This window comes from Clarias gariepinus, chromosome 24 (assembly GCF_024256425.1).
Source record: "Clarias gariepinus isolate MV-2021 ecotype Netherlands chromosome 24, CGAR_prim_01v2, whole genome shotgun sequence".
Taxonomy (NCBI): domain Eukaryota; kingdom Metazoa; phylum Chordata; class Actinopteri; order Siluriformes; family Clariidae; genus Clarias; species Clarias gariepinus.
Genome location: NC_071123.1, coordinates 20,569,550 through 20,588,829, shown reverse-complemented (window position 1 = coordinate 20,588,829; position 19,280 = coordinate 20,569,550). Strand labels below are relative to the sequence as shown.

Below are 19,280 nucleotides of genomic sequence, written 5' to 3'. Positions count from 1 at the left end.
TCCAAACAATACAAATAATTTCAACAGATGACCAATATGAAATATGAAATATGTTTTTAGGCCTTTATGACAAATGAAATATCAAATGCTTTTTTTAGTTGAAATACAATATATTATAAAGGTTCACAGAAAGAATATGCTTTTATATTGATGAAATGTGCAATAAACCCATAAACAAATTAAGTATTGACATTCTCTCAAAATCTCTTTTTTATAATACAAACTCCAGACATTTTCCTTCATACCTCATTCCGCTTCTCCAAGGGTGCTAATTCAAAGAGTTTACACCATCAGCTACCGCAGTTTGGAGTTCGTTCTTCCGACGAAGCGTGAGCACATTGTGCAGAGAGTATAACAGGAAGTTTTAGCGTCAAAAAAAAACATCAGATAAAGTGACACTGTCGAACTATAATGTCTTAAATATATATATATAAACTGTGTAGAAAAATTTTATTGCGCTTTAGGCTATAAGACATTTACACTCCCACCAAATCCTAGTACAATAAATGAACAAATATACAAAGAGTAAGTGAATTGTGCAGGATTTCTTGACACACATAGATAAAGAAAAAAAAAATCTTTTGAAAAAAGAAAAAAAAAATTTTTTGCCTGAATTTAAGCTATCAGAGGTGTACCACAGAGCAGTTTGTGCAGTGTTATCAATCGCTTTCCTATAGTCAGTTCTCTAGGAGGAGCACCAATTTTTTGATTGGTCACTCAATAACGGAGGGCTTGGAGAAAGGATCTTGTTTTTTATGAGGTTTCTTTTTCCCAACTTGCACTTTTATTTGACGAACTAAGCCATCACTACTTGGACTACTTGTCCAAGTTGCCACTGATTTCTTGGGAGGTTGTCATCTTTAATAATGACAATGTCATTCACTTGGAGGTTGTGTTGAGGTGAGTGCCATTTCTGTCTCAAGGATATGTTCAGCAGATACTTCCTTTTCCAGTGGCTCCAAAACTGTTCAATGAGATACTGAACTCTTCTCCACCTCTTTGTCGCATACAGGTCCTCCTTGACAAACACTCCAGGAGGAGGAAGAGCAACTTTAGATTTCATCATAATGAGGTGATTTGGTGTTATAGGCTCCAGTGCCTGAGGATCATTGATTCCATCCACTGTTAATGGACGGCTGTTAACAATAGCCATGGCCTCATATAGCAGTGTTCTGAGGGAGGCATCATCAAGTCGACCTGGGCACTGTGCGAAGGTGGCATTCAGCACATTTCGAACAGTTCTGATCTGGCGTTCCCAGACACCACCTGCAGGACTGCCAGAGGGAGCATTGAAGACAAATTCGCACTGCTTCTCAGTCAGGAAGATTTCCAGTAGCTTAGTATCACACTGTTTAAGTGCTTCCTTGAGCTCATTCCCGGCGCCAACAAAATTAGAACCTTGGTCACAGCGAAGTTGTTGAACAGCTCCTCTCAGGCTGATGAAGCATCTCAATGAGTTGATGAATGAGTCTGTTGACAAATCTTTGAGCATTTCAATATGAACAGCTCTAGAGTACAGACGTGAAAATTAAGCCGTATCTTCTGTATTCTTTGCGGGCTCTTTTTACAATGAAAGGACCAAAACAATCCATGCCGCTGTGCGTGAAAGGTGCTGAGGCTTCGACACGTTCTGTGGGAAGCTCGGCCATTTGTTGTCTTTCTGACGGCCGTCGCAGTTTTCTGCAAAGCACATAAGTGTGTATAGGCTTGACAACCAACTTGCTCCCACCAATTACCCAGAATCCATTGGCTTGAAGCTCCATTAAAGTCTGGCTTTGACCCTGATGGCACGTTTTAGCGTGGAAATGAGACACAATCAGCTTGGTGATGTGGCTGTTATTCGGTAGGATGACCAGTTTGTTGAATGAATGTGTAAAGCACAAAGACCTCGGGAAGCATGATCAGCCGGGTTTTCTGCGGTGTCCACATAGTGCCACTGACTAGGATCACTATTATCCCTTATCAGCTGAACACGGTTTGCGACAAATATGTGGAACCTACAGGCATCATTGTTAATATACGCAAGCACAACTTGTGAATCTGTCCAGAAAACCTCTTAATCAATCTTTATGTCAAGTTCACTTTTTAACATGACACTGACTTTTGTAGAAACCACAGCTGCTGCGAGTTTTAGTCTCGAGATACTTAAGACCTTTGAGGGTGCAACCCTTGCTTTCGCTAGAACAAGACTGCAATGGACTTCATCCTTGTCATTTTGGAACCTGAGGTAAGAACATGCACCGTATCCTACGCAGCTGGTATCCGAAAAATGGTGCAACTCTACTCTGACTTTGTTATGGAAGCCATGTGGGTGGTAACATCTCGGAATTGTAACCTCTTTCAACCTCTGAAGCCCAATTATCCACTCCTCCCACCGTGGCCTCATATCTTCTGGGAGTGGATCATCCGATCCGATGCCTCTGTGACACAGCTCTTGAAGTATACGCTTTCCAGTTAGGCTGAATGGAGCGATGAATCCAAGAGGGTCATAAAAAGAGGCAATGACAGAAAGGCAACCACGCCTGGTTGAAGGCTGATCTTTCAAGCTGCTGCTAAAACTGAAAGTGTCAGTTTCAATCGACCATTGAATGCCGAGTGCACACTCTGATAGGGTTGGATCCAGTCCTAAAGGTTCGATGGTTGCTGCTCTTTCAGAGGGATCTAAGCAGGTGAGAGCTGCTTCTTCATTTGAGTTGAATTTATGGAGGCGTAGACCTCTTCTTTTGCACAACTCCTGTGACTCAATGATCAGTTTCTGGGCTTCCTCAACTGATGGGACGCTGACTAGCCCATCATCAACATAAAAGTTTTTCTCCACAAATGTTGATGCTAGTGGATAGGCAGCTTTGTGTTGCCATGCGAGATGTTTTAAGCCAAAGTTAGCACATCCTGGAGACGAGGCGGCTCCGAAGAGATGAACCGCCATCCTGTATTCCTGTGGTTCCTTCTCCAAATCTCCACCTTTCCACCAGAGGAATTTCAGATAATTCCGGGATTCAGGAGTGACGGAGAACTGATAAAACATTCTTTCGATATCACAGATGATCGCTATGGCCTCTTTCCTGAAACGGCAGAGAACTCCTACTAGAGGATTGATAAGATCAGGCCCAGTTAGCAGAGTATCGTTTAGAGAAACCCCATGGAATTTGGCTGAACAGTCGAATACGACTCTCAGCTTGTCTGGTTTTCTGGGGTGATAGATGCTGTGATGTGGAAGGTACCACTAAGTCTCTCCTGCAAACGTTGTAGGGGCAGGCTCTGCATTATCCTTGTTAATTGTTTCTTCCATGAATGTTTTGTATTGATCATAATATTGTTTATTGGTCTTTAATTTCTTCTTAAGGTATTGCAGGCGAACTGTGGCTAGCCTCTTGTTGTTTAGTAGGTTGGGTGGACTATTGCCCTTGAAAGGGAGGGGCATCTCATAATGTCCGTCTTTCTTCTGTGTGATGTTGTCACTGAGGAAATGTATGAAATGAACATCGTTCTGGGACACATATTTATCTTCATAAGTTCTCTCTGTGAAGTCTGCTTCTAGGGCTTTTAGAACATCTGTCGCCGATGGAATTGGCAGTTCCTTTACTGTGAGCCGATGCACAAAGCTCTGACTTCCTTGTCTGTCTAGGTGAGGATTTGATGAGCCTATGACACTCCATCCTAGTTTTGATCTCTGTGCAAACGGTTGATTTTTGTTTCCAATGATAACCTTAAGAGGAGCTAGTGCTGCTGGACAGTCATATCCAATCAAGAGTCCCTCATCACAGTCTTGAAGGGGTGGTAGCTTATCTGCCAAATGTCTGAGATGAGACCAGAGTAAAGCGGTTTCCTTCGTTGGGACGTAAGACTTGTCCACTGGGATAAAGTCACGGCTGTAGGCTTGCTGTAATTGGATGTGGTTCTTAGAGTGCAGTCCCTGTACTTGTAGACCATGGATGTTCTTGCTAGATATGATTGTATCAATAGCCGTCATAGTACTCAATTTTAATTTTACTGATTGGGCATCAACATTCAGTTTGTCAATTACTCTTCTAAGACAAACGTTGAATCACTCTGTGTGTCCAATATTGAGTACGTAAGTACCTCTCTGTGTGGCTCTTGTATTGAAGACACAAGGACTGGGACGATACTTGAGGTAGCTGAAGCACGTTGTGTTGATGCATGGGATACGACCTTGTGCCTTTCCAAGCTTGCATGGTTTTCTGTGAAAGTGAAGCTATCCGTTGTTGCTTCCACAGGTCTTTGTTTCCTGTCATCGTGCAAGCAGGTTGGGTGACGACGGCTGCATGTTGCATGTGTGTCGTTTTTTACAATATTTGGTCATGTGACCCGTCCTCAAGCACTCAAAGCAGAGCCGATTTTCACAGATGAATGCCTTTTTATCTTCACCACTTTTTGCTGCGAAGGTGGGACACTTGATGATGTTATGAGCTTTACTTTTACAGACAGAGCAAGGTGCTTTTGGTTTACTGCTGTTTGTTTCTTGTTTCTCCCGAGTGAAACTCTTAGTTTGTGTATTTGTTTTGAGAGCTTTGGGTCTCCTTGGTGATCTTTTATCTGTGGTCTTGAAGTTCATCAACAATGGAGAAGCAATAGGGTTACAGGCTATCCATGCTTCTTTGCTCAGGAACTTTGTGAAGCATGCAAGATCTGGATAGCTTCCGGATGAGTCAAGTTTCTCTACAACAATTCGACTCCACTTGCGCACGACCAATTCCGGTAGTTTTTTGAGCAACTTGTGGTTTTCCTCACAATCGTTAAGGATAGCTAGTCCTTTGACGTGGGGAATCGCCTCAGTGCAGCCTTGGAGGAAATCAGCAAACTCTTGTAGTGCAAGTGGATCGTTTGTGGTGATCTTTGGCCATCTCATGAGCTTATCTCGGAAAGCCTTTTGTATGATGAACTTTCCATGCTCCATTGTATGCGCTTTCCGAATCTCGATAAAAGAAACCTTCTATAGCTTTGCGCGCCTCTCCAGCAAGACAATTTTTTAGATAAAACATCTTCTCACTTGGTGGGAGGGGCTTTGTGTCAATAAGAGCTATGAATGACATCTTCCAATCTGTAAACTGTAAAGGGTCACCACGGAACATGGTTGGTTCAGGGACAGGCAAGCGGTTCATGCTTAATGAGCTGGCGATTGCTTGTGCTAGACTGACAGACTACTGGGACATTGTCACCTCTGGAGCAGTTTGGTGAAGTTGGAATGGTGCAGCATCAGGATTTAATCGAGGTTCAGTTTCCTTTCTGTAGTAAGCAGAGTTAGTTGCGTTATTAATCACCTCATCATGGTTCTCAAACCCTTCAAAATCATCATATGCTCTCACACGAGCTGCTGCTATGGCAACATCTTTTGCTGCTTGTAACTGCTGCAATTTGGTTCTCTCTTGTTCCAACTGTTGTTGCATTTCCACCTCTTTTTGTTTCATTTCTACTAACATTTTTGCCTCTTTAAGTTTCCATTCATCTTTTAACTGCTAAAGATGTGCTTGCTGTGCTTGGATTTCTTTCATGGCTTTTGACTGTTCCAGCTTAGCTGCAAGCTCGGCTTGTGCATCTACTCTACTGCTGTGGGTACTGGCTGAGCTGGAGTGGTTGCTCAATCTCTCCGGTGACTCCATTGAGCTCACCATTTCAGTTTGAGTGTAGCCAAAGACAGACCCATATTCATCTTTGTTTAGTGTTTCTCTTACCCTTTCCTTCTCAAGTTGATCATTATAATCTTGGTTAATGGTCTCTAGATGGATACTTATGAGGTCACAAATGTCTTTTTCTTTACAATCTCTGGTGTGGTGTTACTGCTACAAAGTATAGGTTCATACTGCTTGTTTACATCATCATGCTTTGCTTGAATGTTTTGCCGTAATTCAATAAGGCCTTCTGATGAACAGAGGGTTTTTAACTTTGTCCTAGTCACCCTTGCTACCAGCTTCCAAGCATCATAGGACGTCATAGGACGTCATAGGAGTTAAATGCTTTCTCACGTTTTCTGGTGTCTTGGTCATGCATCTACTGGCCTTTTTCTGTTAGCTTTCTTTCCTGTGAGCTAGACCTGCGTGGGGTGTCTTTAAGTGACATCTTGTTTGTTTGTGCTGCTACTCTAAGTCGAGTGTTGTCTTTGATTGTCCAATGCCTGAATTTTTTACTTAAGTAAGCTGTAGTTATCTTTTACCACAGAGTAATGTTTATGCTGAGTATTAACAGATTATGGACATTTAAAGGAATTTCAGCTTAAAACAGTAACAAAAAAAAAAAAAAAAACCTCCCTTTCTACCTTTTCATAAATAGACATTACCCAAGCGCATGAGCTAGTTTCTTGAAATACTTACCAGTTTTAGAAGCGTAAGGAACTGAGAATTAGTTTGCAAGATATTTTGACCTTATAATACCATATTATTATTTAAGTCACTTCAGTTATGCTGCAAGGAAGTGTGTAGAAATTGTCCCTTTTTCAGCTTTTTGCTCCTGTGCACCCATTGTCGTTTTTTGCGGCTTTAGTTGTACCTTAAGCATGCTGTCCATTTTAAGTCTTGTCTGGGTGCATGAGCTGGATGCAAGCAAAGTAAACTGGCTGGTATTATGCTGCTGGTGGATGGACCTTAAATGTAATGGCGTCAGCTTCTCACCAGGGATGGCAGGGCTGGCCCAGCGATGTTTTCACTTTAGCGGCCCCTCGGATATCAAGATGCAGAGAGTTTCAAACGGGTGTCATTTTATTTCTTCTTCTCAACGAGCACCATGCAACATGAACACCGTGAAAACTATATATATATATATATATATATATATATATATACTGAACAAAAATATAAACGCAAAACTTTTGTTTTTGCTCCCATTTTTAATGAGATGAACTCAAAGATCTAAAACATTTTCTACATAAACAAAATAACCATATCGCTCAAATATTGTTCACAAATCTGTCCAAATCCGTTACGATGAAGAACTGGAGTCAAGTCGAGACCCCGATGAGGACGACGAGCATGCAGATGAGCTTCCCTGAGACTGTTTCTGACAGTTTGTGCAGAAATTCTTTGGTTATGCACTCCGATTGTTTCAGCAGCTGTCCGAGTGGCTGGTCTCAGATGATCATGGAGGGAACCTGCTGGATGTGGAGGTCCTGGGCTGGTGTGGTTACACGTCGTCTGCGGTTGTGAGGCTGGTTGGATGTACTGCCAAATCCTCTGAAACACCTTTGGAGACGGCTTATGGTAGAGAAATGAACATTCAATTCACGAGCAACAGCTCTGGTGGACATTCCTGCTGTAAGCATGCCAATTGCACGCTTCCTCAAAACTTGCGACATCTGTGGCATTGTGCTGTGTGATTCAACTGAACCTTTCAAAGTGGCCTTTTACAGGTGGCCAGTCTAAGGCACACCTGTGCAATAATCATGCTGTCTAATCAGCATCTTGATATGGCACACCTGTGAGGTGGGATGGATTATCTCGGCAAAGGTAAGTGCTCACTATCACAGATTTTGACAGATTAGTGAACAATATTTGTGAGATATGGTTATTTTGTTTATGTAGAAAATGTTTCAGATCTTTGAGTTCATCTCATAAAAAATGGGAGCAAAAAAAAGTGTTGCATTTATATTTTTGTTCAGTATATATATATATATATATATATATATATATAAACTGTGTAGAAAAATATTATTGCGCTTTAGGCTATAAGACATTTACAGACACTCCTGTAGAGGGGAGGATATTTATCTGTAAGGATCAGTTTAGTGTTTGGTGATTGTGTTCTTCAGCTGCATTAAAACTCAGCGTGTTACTAAATACAATATCAGTTTAAATCAGCCTTAATCAGCTTAGTGTGTAGTGTAAGTAATATCACCTCTCAGTAACACACACACACACACACACACAAACACACACCCCACACACACACACACACACACACAGTGATGTGGACAGAGAATCACTTAATGTTTATTTAACACTTTATTTACATACAGTATGGAGTCAGGTATAAAACCTTCACACTGATTTATTCTCTTCCACAGAGTGACAGAAAATGGACAGAAGATGAGAGAATAGAAATGGAGAAATCTGCTTCATGTGTTGGTGAGTGTGGAAGGAGTTACAAAAGTAAACACACCTGTGTTTATGTGTACAGCCTGTAGTTGATTAATGATCCACTAAACATCCAGTCTGAAATTCACACCATAAATCAATAAGGTATTATTTACACAAGGTGTTAAAAGTTTAGGAGACTTAAATGCAAAAGGAGAATGACTGTAAGTGCTACTGTAAGAAAATACATCAGTCATGTAACATACATAAAGCCCTATACAGTAGATACTGAAGAGAATACAATTCTAACATTATTATTTTGTTTTAAAGGTAGTATTTACTAGATTTTATGATGTTGTTTTTATTTCAATGCCTACTAGTTAAAGGATTATCAAATATGAAAAACATCAGACTTCATAAAATATTATGTTGACTTTCATATCAAAAATTGCACTTTTTTTTAGACATTATCCCAGTTAATATGTTTTTTTTTTCTTTTTTCAGAAAGTAAAATGGATGACAAACATTTTTTCACTGTAAGTAAAACGAAGATCAGAAAACTGGAAGTAGCTGAAACTGAGCTAAAAATCACTAAGCTGGAACTGGACAGCACGTCTAAATCACTGCAGCAGAAAGACCAACAGCTGGATTTCAAAAGACAAATAAAGAATAAAGATACAGAACTGAGAAACAGAGACAAAATCATCAAGGAGAAAGACGCACAACTCAAAGATACAAATACAACACTAGAGAAGACGAATAAAGAGCTAGAGAAGAGAGACAGAGCTCTATATGAGAGAGATCAAGAACTAAAACTAAAAGACACACAGATACAGGAGACACAAATACAAGTGGAGGAAAAGGACAACAGACTTGTGGAGAAGGAGAAAGAATTAAATGAGAAAGATGAAGAGCTGAAGGTTCTAAAAGAATGTTTAGAGACTAATGAGAAGACTCTTTCTGAGAGAGACACAGTGTTAATGGAAACTAATAATAAACTTCAACATGCTACTGAACAAGTTAAAGAGAAAATCTCACAACTGGAGAATATGAACAAACTGCTGAGTGAAAAAGAAACACAGCTGAAGAACACAGATAAAGAAATGGAAACCAGTAAAAACAAACTGGTTACACTGGGGCAGAAGCTGCAGGACAAGAAGACACAACTAGAGGAGATGATGATCGTACTGGAGCAACAGAAAACTGAGTTGGCAGAAAAAAACAAACAGCTTGAAGAGACAGAGAGACGTCTAACTGAGAGAGAGACACAGCTAATGGAGAGAGACAAACAGCTTCAGGAGAAAGACAGACTTCTAGAGGAGAAAACAAAGCAGCTGCAGGAACAGACAGATCCAGAATCATCAGCCCCCATCAGGAGAAGAAACAGCAAGGAAGCGTTACCTCCAACTAGTGAGTAATTTGTTACAGGTGGCACTTAAAAGCTTTTCAAGACGTACTTGAAATATTAATCTACACCTAATAAATCATATGTAAGAACATGAAATATACTGTAATGATACTTAATGATGCAACTCTTCAGCTTCTGTAAGGAAGTGTAATTTAAACAGTGAAAGTGATTAATTATAGAAGAATGTCTCTCTTATTCTGACTGGTTCTGATGTTTCCTAGTGAGTGGAGAGACTCAGGACTCAGCAGCACCAATCAGGAGAAGAAACAGTATGGATGGACAACGTCCTGAATGTAAGTGATTAATGTTTGTCACGGGGCGCTAGAGGGCGTGATGGATCCAAGCGCAGAGTTAGACCTGTGATTCGTGATAGTGCTTGTGTAGCAGACTGAGCCGGCCGAGTGGATCAAAGAGTAAGTGCCAGTTAAGCTCTGTGCTGTGGCGTGAGCAGAGTCTCGCTGGAATGCGGAAGCGCGCGTGAGCACTCTGTGTGCAACGTGGGCCTGGGAGGAATGCTAAAGCGCCGCGAGGCGGCGAGAGCACCTTGTGTGTCCTGTGCAGGAATGCGGAAGTGCAAAGAGCCAGTGAGGAAGCTTGGTGTGCAGCGCGATTCGCGCAGTGTTGCAGAGACGTGGAGAGCCGGCGAGCGAATGGAGACGCCGCACAGGTTGGTGGCTGGTTTTGCTAAGCTTATTCGTGGTCGAAGGTGAGCAAGGTTCAGAGCCAAAAAGACGACAGAAGGTCCGTGATCCGAATTCGTGTTAGTTGAGGCAAATCCAAGGGTCGATAGCAAAACTCCGTGAGCGTGGAATCCAAACGTGAGACAGTGGCATGGTCGAGAAGAAACGAAGCGTGGTCGGTAACAGGTAGTCAAGACATGAAACTAACGCTGGAAAATTGGGCTACGAAAGGCACACAATAATCTGGACCCTGGAGAAGTTCGAAGGCTGATGACATCAGAGGAAGGGGTAACGGTTCTTGACCGTGATCTCATTTAGCCCTCTGTAATCAATGCAGGGTCTAAGGGATTTGTCCTTCTTTTCCACGAAGAAGAACCCTGCCCCTGCTGGCGAAGAGGATGGGCGGATGATCCCTGCAGCAAGTGACTCCTTTATGTACTGTTCCATGGCCTCTCTCTCAGGGTCTCAAGTCGCCCCTTGGGTGGAGAGGTGCTAGGAAGAAGGTCAATCGCACAGTCATAAGGGCGGTGTGGAGGTAATGAGACAGCCGGTGACTTACTGAACACCTGACTTAGGTCATGATAATCTGTGGGAACTCTGGTTAGGTCGGGATCACCTCTCGTGGCGTAGACAAGGTTTGGCCCATAGGGGCAAAGCGTAGACATGAAGAGAGGCAGGTGGAACTCCAATCCAGGACCCTTCTTTTGACCCAGTCAATGTGTGGGTTTTGCAGCCTTAACCAAGGGAGGCCTAGAACAATTGGTGCATGGGCATTATGAACAATTAGGAGCGAAATGAGCTCTGTGTGGTTTCCTGAAAACTGTAGGGTGATGGGGGCAGTACGGTGGGTAATCGGGTTTAATTTGCTGCCATCGAGAGCCTGAACCACGAAGGGCTGATGCAAGGGCGTGACAGGAATATAAAATTTGGAGGCAGTGCAAGAGGAGATTAAGTTCTGATCGGCCCCGGAGTCGACTAACGCGTGAGTGACGTAGGATTGGTCGTCATGGGTCAAAGTCACAGAGAAACATGATCGTTGGTCCGGGGAAGAAACAGATGCGGGGCCCCCCTGCATCCCCAGAACTACGGGGGGGCCTGCCCTTTTAGTGGGCAAGAGCGCACAGCGTGACCGGTCTGGCCGCAATAGAAGCAGGCGCCGTTATCTCTGCGGCGCATGGCGTTCCTTGGGAGAGATGCGTGTGCGGCCTATCTGCATAGGTTTAGGGGGTGCCTTGGAAGTGACTAAGGTTGGTGTAGAGGTGCATGGTGTGAGACAAGGCTGCCATTCAGACCGTCAAATCCGCTTGCGAGCGTCAATACGTGTTGCCAGGTCAATGAGTCCCTGCAGGTCCGAGGGGAATTCATGAGCCGCAAGCTCGTCTTTCACTGAGTCTGAAAGCCCATAGAGGAAACAGTCGAAAAGAGCTTTCTCGCCCCAGTCACAAGAGGAAGCTAGAGTCCGGAAATCAATGGCATAGTCAGAGACAGAAGGTGCTCCCTGGCGTAACTGAAGTATTTGGTTAGCTGCCTGATGTCCTGTGAAGGAACGATCAAAAACCCTCCTCATTTCCTCAGTAAAAGTTCTAAGCAACATGAAACTTGTGCATCCCACAGTGCCGTTCCCCACTCCCTCGCCTTTCCAGAGAGGAGGGTGATGATGTAGGCGGCCTTAGAGCGCTCTGAGGGAAATGACGTGGCCTGCAGTTCCAGAACGAGAGAGCATTGGGAGAGAAAAGAGCGACATGTGGCTGGATTCCCGTCATAGGTAGGTGGAGCAAGGAGGCGTGGCTCATGGACGGGAGAGAGCACCCAGGGGGGGATGTAGCAGAGCGGGTGCAGGAGGTGGCTGATTCTGAATCTGAGTGGAAAGAGACTGCAAGGTTTCAGTGATGGTTTAAAGTGTATAAGTGATTTGTGTGATTTCCTGCTGATGTGTACCTAAGAGGGTTCCTTGGCTCTCTAATGCCCCCCTCAGGCGAGCAGCCTCTGCTGGATCCATTCCTTTCGGCCAGATTATTCTGTCACGGGGCGCTAGAGGGCGTGATGGATCTAAGCGCAGAGTTAGACCTGTGATTCGTGATAGTGCTTGTGTAGCAGACTGAGCCAGCCGAGTGGATCAAAGAGTTAGTGCCGGTTAAGCTCTGTGCTGTGGTGTGAGCAGAGTCTTGCTGGAATGCGGAAGCGCGCGTGAGCGCTCTGTGTGCAACGTGGACCTGGGAGGAATGCTAAAGCGCCGCGAGTCGGCGAGAGCGCCTTGTGTGTCCTGTGCAGGAATGCGGAAGTGCAAAGAGCCGGTGAGGAAGCTTGGTGTGCAGCGCGATTCGCGCAGTGTTGCAGAGACGTGGAGAGCCGGCGAGCGAATGGAGACGCCGCACAGGTTGGTGGCTGGTTTTGCTAAGCTTATTTGTGGTCGAGGTGAGCAAGGTTCAGGGCCAGAGAGACGAGAGAAGGTTCGTGATCCGAATTCATGGTCGTTGAGGCAAATCCAAGGGTCGATAACAAAACTCCATGAGCGTGGAATCCAAACGTGAGACAGTGGTGTGGTCGAGAAGAAACGAAGCGTGTTCGGTAACAGGTAGTCAAGACATGAAACTAACACTGGAAAATTGGGCTACGAAAGGCACACAATAATCTGGCAACGTGACGGTGGCAGAGCATGGTTTAAATAGGTAAGGAGGATGATTGGTGATAACGCACAGGTGTGTTGAGAGCGGAAGGTAAGGTGGCGAGAAGCAAGGGGTGGTTGGGAACGTGGAGCAGGAGTGCTTATATGATCATGGCAGAGCTGTAGCTTGACGGGTTGTGACAATGTTAGTTGTTCAGTGTGTAACTCAACACTAGTGAGTTGAGTTTATAATTAGATTACAATAAAAAAGATCAATATTGTATAAAACTGACAAAAAATATTAACATTCACAAATAAAACATCTAATAGATAAGAGAGAAATATCTGTAAATATCCAGGGATCCTGAACAGAGTAACAGAATAGGATTTGCCCTTTTTGTTTGTGTGAAATGGAATTGTCGGTGTTAAAGGAGAAAGATCACTAATGGGAGGGACTTAGAAAGGACCAAATTAGGACAAAGTGGGTAAAATAAATTATTCTTTAGCTAGGAATATACATGAACAATTGCTTTATTTCCACCCAAACACATATATTACTGTTAAAGCAAAGCCAGATCTAACCTTCCTGGAGACTCCTAACTGTTTTGTGAGGTTTATGAACTACCCAGCTAGGATAGCATGTGAGAGAGACGTGCACTGAAATTTAACTGTTACTGCTGACATTAAACTGGAAAATATTTAGGTCAATTTCATTTCTAAACAAAGTTTCTGCATAATAAAGCTAAAGTATCAGTTTTAGTACTTATATTATTCAGCTTTTTTATCTGAGCCGGGAGGGTTTCTGCATTATCTGACAACCTTCAAACTATAAAATTTTATAATTGAATATTTTAAAAGTAGGATCCCAGGCTTTGCAAAAATCATGACACTGTCACTATAGAATTAATTTGTTAATAGTAATTAACATTTTACAGCATCATATTTGCCAGATCTGACAACTTCTTTTGAAATAAACTTGCCCAGATATATTTTGTGGTTGTCCCGGACAATTGGACAAATGTAAATCCCCCTGGGGAGGGACTTGTTTATTTTGTGAGGTCTTATGTAACACAGTTAGTGAAAATACACTGTAGGAAGATCGGACTACGATTTGATATAAGTTACTTAAAGGATGGATCATCAGTCCACCACATACTCCAGAGAACAACATAAACACCACAATGCAGTAAGTAAGTGATTCTGTATTAAATTATTTATTCTTAATTTTCAGTGGGTGGAGAATCGTCTAGTCCACATTCTCCAGTGTCGGTTCCTGTAGCAGAACTGAGGCTGGTGCTGCTGGGGAGGACGGGGTCTGGGAAGAGTGCAGCAGGAAAAACCATCCTGAGCAGAGAGGAGAGAAACCAGGCTGTTACATTTACAGCTACATCTATATCCACCCAGCAGAGTGAGAGCACACAGGGGGAGGTGGCTGGGAGGAAGGTGACTGTGGTGGACACTCCTGACTGGTTCTCTCCTGGACTCTCTCTGGAGAAGCTGAGACAGGACGTGGGACTCTGTGTCCATCTGTGTTCTCCAGGACCCCACGCCTTCCTCCTGGTCATACCTGTAAAGCAGCCTACAGCAGAGGAGAGAGGGATGCTGGAGAAAATGGAAGAGATTTTTGGAGAGAGATGTTGGAGAAACACCATGATCATATTCAGTGTTACTGATGAACTTCAGAAGAAGAACATTGAGGAGTTTATCCAATCAGGAGACCAGGAGGTCCAAAGACTAGTGGAGAAATGTGAGAACAGGTTTCACTGTCTCAACATTAAGGACAGTAGAGATGGTTCTCAGGTCTCAGACCTGCTGGGGACACTAGAGAAGATTGTGGAAGGAAGCAGAGAGAAATTCTACAGCAGTGAGATCTACCTGGAGACAGAATCTCAGATAAGAGTGATGGAGACTAAGATTCTTAAGGAAAAAGAAGAGAAAAGGATGAGAGAGGAAATGGAAGTGAAAGAAAAACTAGATAAAGAGGTGCAGGACTCTCTGAGAAAGATAGAGGGAGTGATCCAGGAGCATGAGGGAGACATCAGACAACTGAATAACCGAACAACTGAACTGGAGAGAAAGATGAAAGAAGAGAGAGATGAAGAGAAAAAGAGAGAACTTGAGAGGCAGCTGAAACTAGAGGTAGAGCGAAGGACAAAAATGGAAGAAAAGGTGAAGAAACTAAAAGAAAAGAGAGAAAGGGAGAGGAGAGAGATGGAGGAGAGGCACCAACAAGAGATGGAGGAGATCAGGGAGGTGTATGAAGGAGAGGTTAGGATGGAGACAGAGAGAAACCTCATGAAGATCATCCTGCCTGAACTCCAGAGAAACATTTTGGCCTCAAAAACAAAGATGCAGGAAGATCTCAGCAGACAGATGGAGGAGAAGAACAGAGAGCTGGAGACTCTTAAACAGAAACATTCAGATCTCACAGAAGTTCTCAGACTGAGGGAAGAAGTTTATCAGGAAATAGTGATGAGTTTAACGTATCAAAACCAGCAGCCAGTTTAAACTGAATTATCACTGCATGTATGACTTTGGAGTTGATTCTGCTGTTTGCAAACACAATAACACTAATAACACAATTCTTTTTATTGTGACTTAAGATCAGTGGTCTCATATTTCATAACAATAACAGTCATGTTGATGATAAAGTTTTGGCATTATGAGGATTTTCTATTAAAATGTCAGAGTGTAAGTGCTGCTAGGATGTTCATCAGGAGGACGGCACAGGATTCTACCAAACCCACAGAACAGTTACAGATACGGTAGCAGCAGTGGTGAAAAACTGTGATAAAGACAAACCTTACAGCACAACAAAACTGTATATTATAAAATAATATATAATTATATAGAACTTGAACTTTTGTGAAAGAACACAGTATAATATTTTTTCTTAAACTTTCATGCCAAGATGTTATTTACATTTTTCCACCTCAGTACAGACGGTTTATTGGTTATGTGACAAAAATAAGTTGTTTCACTGGGGGTCCACAGCAATTTCATATGTACAAATAAACAGAAAATATTTATAATTATTTAATGAATATTTATGAATTTAAGGTATAACGGGAATAAAGCATGTCGTTGTTGGTTGTGTTTTAAGTGGAAACAGTAACATTGATTATATTAATTACACATATTATAATACAGTTTAATGTATTTTTTGTAATTGTCTGGCAAACTACAGCATACTTGCAATACATTTCTGTTTATGTTTCTTTCTCATTATAGAAGTCAGATTGGATCTTTATTTCTGTACATCAGTGGATGAGTAACAGCAGAACAGATCCATGCAGTAGGCGTGGTCACTGAAACACTCTTATTCCTGTACAGCTCATCCTCTCTCTCTTATTGCTGCTCCACACTGCAGTTTAAACATCTATGTCTAATAAATAAGATCATTTTTTCAGTAATTTTAAAAATATTTTAAAAAGCCTTTTCTGCCCCAATTACTGCCCACAAATATCAAAATAAAGTCAGTCTAGATGACCTGCGTGTGGCATTAATTTTTGATTGAATTAGCAATGATATAGACAAGCACACACGCGCGCACACACACACACACACAGAAATTAAAAGGAATGTTAAAAAAGTTTGTCTAAAATCGGGGCTTTGATTAATTTTATTTATAACTTGAAAAATAAACTCAGAGAAATAAAATGGATTACTGCATGTCCATAATAATTACATGTGAAAAGCTTAGTAATGCGTTGCACACTTCACTTAGCTATTTACTGCATAATCAACTCATGGCGTCTCACAATGTGGAGGGTGGAGAAGTGAATCTGGCCCTCAGGAGCACCAGACGATGGTACTTGTACAAGCCCCGATGAGTATTAATGGTGAGGTTCTTCTCTGAGTTCTGGTCCAGTTTTATTTGCTGATAAGCATGCGCCAAGTCTAGTTTGCTAAACAATGTTCCACCTGGATTAGCGAACAAATCCTCTGTGTTGGGTAATGGATACGTTTCCTCCTCCAAGTTCTGATTAATAGTAACTTTATAGTCACCATAGATGCGGATGGACTTGTCACTTTTGGGCACGACTACAATTGGCGCTGCCCAGTCACTTCTGTCAATTTTGGATACTATGACTGCCTTTTCCAGCCTATCCAGTTCTTTTCTCAGCACGGCTTTTACTGCTGGGTCGGAGGCCACGTCTGCTTTCTCTACATAGAAAATGTTTGGCCAATCTAAGTGAATTTTCTCTAACCAGTTCCGTCAACGGATCTCAGCAATGGAATTCTCTCACCTGAATAGATAATGAGCTGCATGCTGGTTTTACTTAACGGAAGATTTTGTTACACACGTGACATTTCTCATTTTTGAATCTGCAGTCTCTAGCATAATGTTTCCCAGCACATCTGTAACATTTATTACTTTCTTCTTGTCTCTGTTTCTGATATTTTCCTTTTTCAGCATCATCTTTCCTCTTAAACTTCCCTTTTCCTCTCTTATGAAAAGGTTTTGCTTCATTCACAGCATTCACTGACTGTAAATCCTTTGTTTTACCCGCAATTTCCAGCGTGTTTCTCGATGCGAGCTCCATGGATGAAGTAATTTCACAAGCCTGGTTAAACATCAGATCCTTTTGACTGAGCAGTTTGCGTTTCACCGACTCTGCATTGAGTCCACTCACAAATCTGTCTCTGAGCGCATCATTCAAATACTGCCCCAATTCACAGCTCACTGATAGCCGCCTAAAAGCCACGATGTAATCCCCCACGGATTCACCTTCATTTTGGTTTCGTTTCTGAAACTTAAAACGCTCCGCGATTACTAATGGTTGCGGTCTGTAATGCGCTAACAATGCTGCTTTTAGTTTGTTGTAGGTCATTTCACTCGGCTTCGTAGGTGTGAATAGATTCTTTAACAGTCCATATGTCTCTGTCCCGATCACGGAGAGAAACACACTAACCTTTTTCTCACTTACGATGTCATTTGCCAGCAGCCACTGCTCAAAACACTCTATGTACGACTCAAAATCCTCCTTTGCTTCCTTGTACTCATCCACACGGCCAAACTGCATCTCTACCATCCACTCGTGCCTCGTTCCTTTTTACTTTTATGACAAGTGCAACACAGTGTTTTTCCCGCACTAACAGTCTCTAAAAATTGATCGGTTGGCATTTTTCAATAAAAATTTATAAAAAATTAAAATTTTTAAAATTACAAGATAAAAAGTCTCTAAAAATACCTTAATCCTCATCGCCACTGTAATATATTTTTATATATGCTTTATGCTTTGAAAGAGAGACAACAGACATGTACTCTGCAATCTTACTTATTTTACTAGAACTCACACTAAATCAGGTCACACACACGTACATACAAGGGGCGTGGTTTTAAACGTAAATGTCACTCAGAACATCTATTACACAGAGTCATAGAGTTACAGAGTGTAATATTACTGACACACACCGCCTAAGTGAGGACGGGGAGGAATTAAGTGCTGCAGGAACAAAACAGCAGTAACAGTAGATCTCTCTGTCTCTCTCACTCTCTCTCACACATAACAGAGACAGAGAGACACAGTGGTGGCTGAAAGTATTAGGACAGCATAGAAAGCACAAAACAGGTGATGTCACTAATTACTTCAAGTCGATCTGGTTGAAGAGTCAATTGTGCTAATTACAATCAGCTGCTTTAGTTAATTGATGAAACAGATATGTGGCAGAACTTTTACTTTCTGAAGCCTGATTGTCCACATTTACTTTAGATCCAGCAGGTTTTGAAGAAGAAAAGACTTCATATTAAATACTGATAGTTGTACAGCACCTAAGCAAAAAGTCATTAAACATTTAAGAATGTCATGAAAATATTGATTTTCACTTTTGTTTCAATACTTTTGGTCCCCACTGTATATATTTATTATAAAGGTAGATATAACCTCCTCAGTGTACTGATGTTTAAACTGCAGATTTTTTTTTTATTATTTCGTCTACCTATCTATATGTAATGTATTTTTTATATATTAAATATATACTTATCAATTCCATTTCTTTACTTAATTTTTTTCCCTTTTAACATTTACAGTATGAGTGTTTAGTGTGAGCTCTCGGAGTAAAAGCTGTTTAAGTTTCTTTTATGAATGTTGTTCTGCTTTATTCATGCTCCAATGCTGCCCTCTTGTGGACAATCTAAGTGTAACGTTTAACGGCGGTTGGAATCCAGTAGGTTACATTACAGTCATCTGTAGGTCTCATTCTCCCTCAACTTCCCGGCCAAGCAAACACAAAATAAACAAACAGCAAACAATGTCAAGATAAATTTTATAAAAAATGTTGTAAACTATGTTAATTCTTAAAATGTTGTAGGACTAACCTAAGAGGAAAGCACAGACATACACAACACATGAATACGGGCAATCTGGATTAGATTAGTGTTACTGACGAAGCATCTCATCCAGTGTACTTTCTTGTGTAAGTAGTAGTTGTGATGAGTAGTAGTCCTTGAGCCATCAGTGTGAAACACTGCAGTGATACAGAAAGCAAAGAATAAAACCCTATGGATTAGTAGGTAACGTAGCACCAGAGAAAGGTGCTACACCCCTGGAGCAGATAGGGTT

At 41.9% G+C, this 19,280-nt stretch overlaps 1 protein-coding gene across 1 annotated transcript; it reads left to right on the top strand.

The window, feature by feature from the left end:
• The first annotated feature begins 8,533 nt into the window (after positions 1–8,533).
• Positions 8,534–15,637, top strand: LOC128512625 (golgin subfamily A member 6-like protein 22). The gene is made up of 2 exons (XM_053485979.1): positions 8,534–9,431; positions 13,946–15,637. The coding sequence occupies exons 1-2, from the start codon at positions 8,534–8,536 to the stop codon at positions 15,220–15,222; spliced, it is 2,175 nt and encodes a 724-aa protein (XP_053341954.1). The 3' UTR covers positions 15,223–15,637.
• The last annotated feature ends 3,643 nt before the right edge of the window (positions 15,638–19,280 follow it).

Excerpts from the sequence above, each read along its gene's own strand:
- LOC128512625 (XM_053485979.1), top strand. The coding sequence starts at position 8,534 with ATGGATGACAAACATTTTTTCACTGTAAGTAAAACGAAGATCAGAAAA. Across the intron at positions 9,432-13,945 it reads GGAAGCGTTACCTCCAACTA|TGGGTGGAGAATCGTCTAGT; the intron begins GTGAGTAATTTG and ends CTTAATTTTCAG.